This window comes from Gavialis gangeticus, unplaced genomic scaffold (genome assembly GCF_001723915.1).
Source record: "Gavialis gangeticus isolate Ggan-Ray unplaced genomic scaffold, GavGan_comp1, whole genome shotgun sequence".
Classification (NCBI taxonomy): Eukaryota; Metazoa; Chordata; order Crocodylia; family Gavialidae; genus Gavialis; species Gavialis gangeticus.
In genome coordinates, this window is record NW_017729033.1 from 21,476,655 (window position 1) to 21,482,644 (window position 5,990).

Here is a 5,990-nt window from a genome sequence, read left to right on the forward strand (position 1 = left end):
TGGCAAGGAGACATTCCCAGATGTTTTTAGTGAGCCATGGAGGCTTATATGCTCTCCTGCCCCCTTTGACCCTCCTGGGGATTACCTTCCTCTGGGCTTTTCATTTTTTGCCATGCCAAGCAGGAGATGACACCAAATCATCCAAGCACGTATGTCTGAGTATAATAAATCTCATTAAGACTTGTCAATGCATTCTAGGGCAAAATTGGCAACATTTTAAAGGAAATTTGCCCAATATAGAATTGCTAATGTGTTACTTTACTGTAAAAATTTTAAAGCTTTTCGGATGGGATGTGAGGTCAGTGGGTGAGATGATGTGCACATTGTCAGTTCTGAGCTGATGTGTCATAAGGATATGCTTGCACCTAGTTTCACATATCTGTGGTAGCATTTTTAAAGCTTTCAGGCTGTGACATCCCAAAGATCTCATCCCCCTCTTAGGGGAAAAGCCAAACAATTGTTTTTCACTCGTTGTTTTCTTTTACTTAGAACTTAGCAAAACAGGAGCCTATTTTTACTGGGTTCTAAGTAAAAAGTAACCTTTGGGTAGAAAAACTAACCAAGCTGCTTGTGATCGTTTGTTATTTTGAGAGAGGCATTTCTGCAAGTCATTATACTGTAGATTTTTTTCAGATGTCTGCATCAGATTATTCCTGGCAATAATTCAGTAGACAAATAGTGTGACAGTGGGTGAGAAATGTTGCATTCTGTAATAGTGTATGTTCAGACTATTGTACAAAGTATTTATTTATATATTGAAATAATTAAAATAGGCATACATTCACTGTAGATTAATGAGTTGAAATATTTGTAGGAATCAGGTTACTTACTTGGTACTTCAGTATTAAGCTGGTTTGTCACGACCAGTAATTGTGGTGGGGTTAATAACAGCAGTAAGCCACTCCATGGCCAGCGCTAGGAGACTGCTAATATGCCTTATGGTATGTACCAGCAATTATAATACTTCAGAAGTGCCTTTAACCATCTGAGACGTGTACAGACTGTCTCACTGGAATAAACTATGCGAGGTCTGAAGGAGTTTATAACATTGCTGATTTTGAAACTTTATTGAATGTTAATAAATATTTATCCTTTCTTCATGGACAGCTAATTTGCATCAGGAGTGTTTAAAAAAAACACCTAAAAAAAAAACAGCCAGGAAAATGTACCAAGTGCCTCTTCTCTAATTTAGTGTTACTATTTCCACTTCAGATTCAACCTTCTAATTTCTGTTGAGCTTTTCTTTTGCCTGCTTCCCACTCCTTTTCTAGCAGTTCCTTGCTGTCAGCTGGCATGTTTGAAAGTTAGCTTTTCAGTTTAAAATCACAAATGCAAAGTTGCTTGTGTCCCCAGTAGAGGTTTTAATAGAAAAGCTGTTAAGAATGCTGCCAGCCATCTGTGAGAGGCTGCCATGGAGGCAGTTCTGAATGTAACCGATTCCTTTCTGAAGACACAGGCCTGTCTTTGCCTGTTTGCTTTAACTGAAGCACATGCCTACCTCCTGGCTGTGGTTCCAGAGCCCTTACCTGGGAGAGAACTCAATTACTTACATTTTTATGTATCGTCTTTTTGTCTTATGGGCCAGCATCAGAAGATATCACTTTAATTCTGACATCAAAGAGGAGGTAACTCATGTTGCTGTGAACTGGCTCTCCCTTTACCTTTCAGCAAAATATTTCTTTGCATATAGGGTAAAACATATGCACGTGGGGTAACACAAGTTTTTAGTTCCACCAGGTCAATTGATAGGCTGCACTTTGCTTCTGAGTGACTGATGGCAATTGAAAGAAGCCAAATTTTTATTGCCACGATTCTTCTATCACTGTTTTCTATACCTCTTTTCAAATGAGGTATATAAGTGTGCGTGCGTGTGTGTGTGTGTGTGTGTGTGTGTGTGTGTGTGTGTGTGTGTGTGTGTATTTCATCATCTGGACCAAAAGGATCTGGGAAAAAAGGGCACTTATTTCTTCAACCTGCTGGAATGAAGGAGAAAATTTTAGTTGGGCATACCCCAGTGTGCTGGGAAGGGATATTTTATGCTAATGCATTGGTTATTTCGGTAGATTTGAATATAAATCTGGTGTTTAAGCTGGCATGAATACACCTCTGATCTACAAAACAATAAATAAAATAAATAGAAATAAATTCTCACAGCAGTCTGAAATGGCCGGTTAGTCACATTCACTCCTTTTTCTTCTCCTATTGCAAGTAACAGTGTATGTTAAAGTACCTAACTACAGGAGAGCCCTACATCGGTAGTGATTTGAAGTCTACTTCCTCTGCTGTCTACTAGCTGGCTGGTAAAAGGGAAGGAAAGGCAGCATTGGAAGCGTTTCATGGGCAGAGCATGAATAGGATGAGGAAATCCTGTACCTTCTAACATGGGGCAAATTTTGTGGAATATTAACGCTGTGGGTTACAGTACTGCTTCTCTGATACTAGCCATCCCATACCTTATTAGACAAGCATTCTATCTATCCAGGTATTTATCTAGCTCTTGTTACTATGGGAACTTGAGCACCTTCTTAGCATCTTAATTACAGGCATTCCTTGGACTTACCACACAATTGGTTCCTGAAAACCACATCTTAAGTTGAAACGTTGTAACTCAGAACTGATTTTTCCCATAGGAAACAATGTTATAAATGGAGGATTAGTTCCTGAACCAAGGCCTAATACCCTGTTTTCACAAAATATAACCCAGAATTTGGTACTCAGTCAATTATAGATGAGTAATATAGCTACATTCATGTATTTATACTGTAAATAGCAATCACATTGATTTGGAAGGACTTCTTCGAGGTGACTTTGTTGGACTTTTTGAAGGGCTCTTAGTTGGACTTTCTGAAGGGTTCTTGACTGTAGTCTTCTCATAAGTCTTGGCTGCAGGTTTTTCTGGAGTCTTGTCTGCTTTCTTAAAGAAACTGTCCAAGGAAGTCTGGGTAAATGTTCTCCAGGGAGCTGGGCGATGCAGCGAACTTGTTTGCTGGTGTGGCATCAAGTCGGATCAAGCGTTGCAAAGTTGAAACTGACAGCAGAAAGTTGAAACAGGGTGTCAATTTATAAACGTTGTAAGTGCAAAACATTGTAAATCAAAACGTTGTAAGTTGAGGACAGCCTGTACACTTCTCTCCTTTACTGACCTGAAGATCTTTAATTGGCACCTCCCATTTGGTCCTACTGGACATTGGCCCTATTAACGAAGCCATTCTGAATTAATACATTTTGTCAATTAGAGAGAATATGACAAGGCTACTTACTAATAATTGTAATTGTACTGTATATTTTTGGTGCTTATAGTTCTTCATTGTAAAGTTTTAACTCTTACCATTGTGTTCTTAGGCCAGAGTAAATTCTGAACAAGAACATTTCCTCATTGTACCTTTTGGACTTCTTTATAGTGAGGTTACTGCATCCAGTCTGGTAAGCATGCTAAATTATTTTTATAACACCAGAAAGTGAACATTATGTTTTTGAGTGCTTGTGTATATCTATGTCTATGCTTATCTAGGTTATATCATAGGGACTATGCTCTGATTAGGTTCTCTTTTGTTGTGGTTGTATGGCAAGAATAGCTAAGTTGTGTGGTTCTTGAGTCAACCTTATGACTAAGGACCTACATAAATTGTGGTGAGACTAACCAATTTTTGTGGGTTGGTCACATCATAAAAAGCAAATTTTACAAATATTTCCTGGATGTGCTGTGCCAGCCCTGCCCCTTGGCGCTGATTGGCAGAGTGGCCTCAGTGAGAGAGAAGGGACGAGGGTTGCAGCTGCCATCTTGTTTGTTGGCTGTCCATGCAGCCCCGCCCCTTGGCACTGATTGGTGGAGAGGCCCCAGCAGGGAGAGGAGAGACGAGGGGTGGCTGCCATCTTGTCTGCTGCCCTTTGTGCCACCCTTCCAGCCTGCACGTTCCTTATGCCCCAACTATTCCTCCCCCCCAGCAGGCTGCAAAGGACTGCTAGGGAGCCAGCATTTTATTTTTATTAATTTTTTTTTAGTTGACTTTGTGGACGATCCTGGATTTTGTGGTTTCCATGAAATTGTGAATTGAGTAGACCTCTATTTATGATGTACACCTGCTTCATAGTTAGTATCTTCATAGTGATTTCAACACATGAAATGTTAAATACTTTTGTTGCCTTTTAAACCTTTCTGAATTACAGAACCACAAAAGACTTGCTTTAATTAAACATATTCTCAGTTCCAGATCTTTAAAAAAATGATCTAAGGGCAGGCCCAGATCTAACACATTGGGGCTGCAGTCATAGATAACCACAAACAGAAGTTGGCATGGTTGTGTCAAAGGAAATAACTTGGTTTTGGAAATAACTTTAGTCAGTTGTGACTTTCAGAAACTGCTGATGGGGAGGGTAATGAATAGAACTAGGAGAATGAAGAAGTTGCATCAAGTGAGAAGCTATTGCTGTTTCTTTCACCCCCATTTTCAGATACTATCAGTTTCCTCCGCCTCCCCTGGGTAAGAAGCAAACGCGCCAGGGGAAACGCTGCCACCGCCCCGGGTGCGCTCTGTCCCAACCCACCTGCGTGTACCCCCAAAGATCTTTCTAAGTACCCCTGGGGGTACATATACTCCCAGTCAACAACCCCTGAACTAGATGTTGTAAGCTGCACCATTTGTGTGCAGGAAAATGGTTTAGATCCATTTAAACACAGGAGTTGAAAATGGAACAAATGGGAACAGGGAGGCAGGGTGTCAGCAACAGTTAAAGAAAACATGCCCTTACGAGACTGACTTGCTGGAAAATCAATCACGTGCTAAAAATCTGTGGTTGCTGTGTGTTCCAGTGCATCTAACAGGTGAGGATTTAATTGCATTTCATAATCAAGTAGGACCTAAGGCTATCAAGATTAAATACCAAAGATAGTTCATTTTATAGAGAAAGAGCCTTCATACTTCTAAATAAGGGTTTACCTGGCAATCAAAGATAAAAATAATTACGTTATCAAGCAAACAGTGGATCTGTGCCTGGAGCTAAGAAACAATAAGAAAGTGTAAAAGAGAAAGGATTTAGATGATACTTTCTAGATTAAGTATTAATCGGAGGAAGAAATAGGGCCTAAAAAAAAAATTCCTGGAGCCAAATGTTAGAGGGGACTCTTTACTCAGGTAAATAAAAGGTAACCTGCAGAAGAGTGGTAATCTTGGTCCTTTTCTTGCCCAAAAGAGGACTGAAAGGTGTTAGTTTTGGGGTTTTGTTCGGGTTTTGTTTTTGTTTTTTAAAATCTTTTCCATTAGAAGTATAGGTACCATCTACGGTGAAATATAATCAGTGAAGAATTAGTGGAAATGGTGTCACAAGAAGCAAGGAAGTAAAAGCCAAACAACTTAGCAGAACAATTAATTCACATTTATACAATTCCTTATTAATGCATTTAATTTCTTACAGGAATGTAATTAATATAGAAGGCATGTTTGGTGCTAATGTAAAAAAATCTTCAGTTCCTTATAATATATTCATCATAACATACTGTATTTATTTGATTCTGAGATGAGGCCTTCTGCCCCACATTTAACATCGGGGGGGGGGAGGGAAGCCCTTTGTCTAAGAATCACATACGAGGGTGTGGCAGGGGGCAGGCAGCTGGCAGCTGCTGTGGCTCCAGCTTTAGCCCCTGTTGGGGATCAGGGTCATGGCCATAGCTGCAGCTGCTGTCTGCCTCTTCCTCCCACCACTGCCTCTACACCCCGTCATCTCTCCCCTGCAGTGTCTTCTCCCCATCTCCCTTCCTCACCTGCCATGCAGCCTCTGCTCCCCTGCCTGCACTTCTCCTTTCCATCCCCTAGTCCTTGCTCCGCACCAGCAGGCTCTGTGCATGCTGCAGCTTGGGGCACTGATCATGGCTCCAGCCTGACCCTGTAGCAGTGCCGCACAGCTGCTACACAAACTGTGCTGAGGCTGTGCTCAGTGCCCCAGGCTAGAACAGGGACCGAACCTTTTGGAGCAAGCGTAAGGGGAGGCGAGGG

At 41.0% G+C, this 5,990-nt stretch overlaps 1 protein-coding gene across 8 annotated transcripts in view; it reads left to right on the forward strand.

Annotated features, from left to right (window-relative positions):
- The window catches only part of ADD1 (adducin 1), a 128,351-nt gene that overhangs the window by 83,116 nt on the left and 39,245 nt on the right, over nt 1-5,990 (forward strand). For all 8 annotated transcript variants that reach the window (XM_019525965.1, XM_019525963.1, XM_019525968.1 and 5 more), the window contains exon 5: nt 3,343-3,423. In XM_019525965.1, coding sequence (XP_019381510.1) covers nt 3,343-3,423 — 81 coding nt within the window. The remainder of the gene's footprint in view (nt 1-3,342; nt 3,424-5,990) is intronic.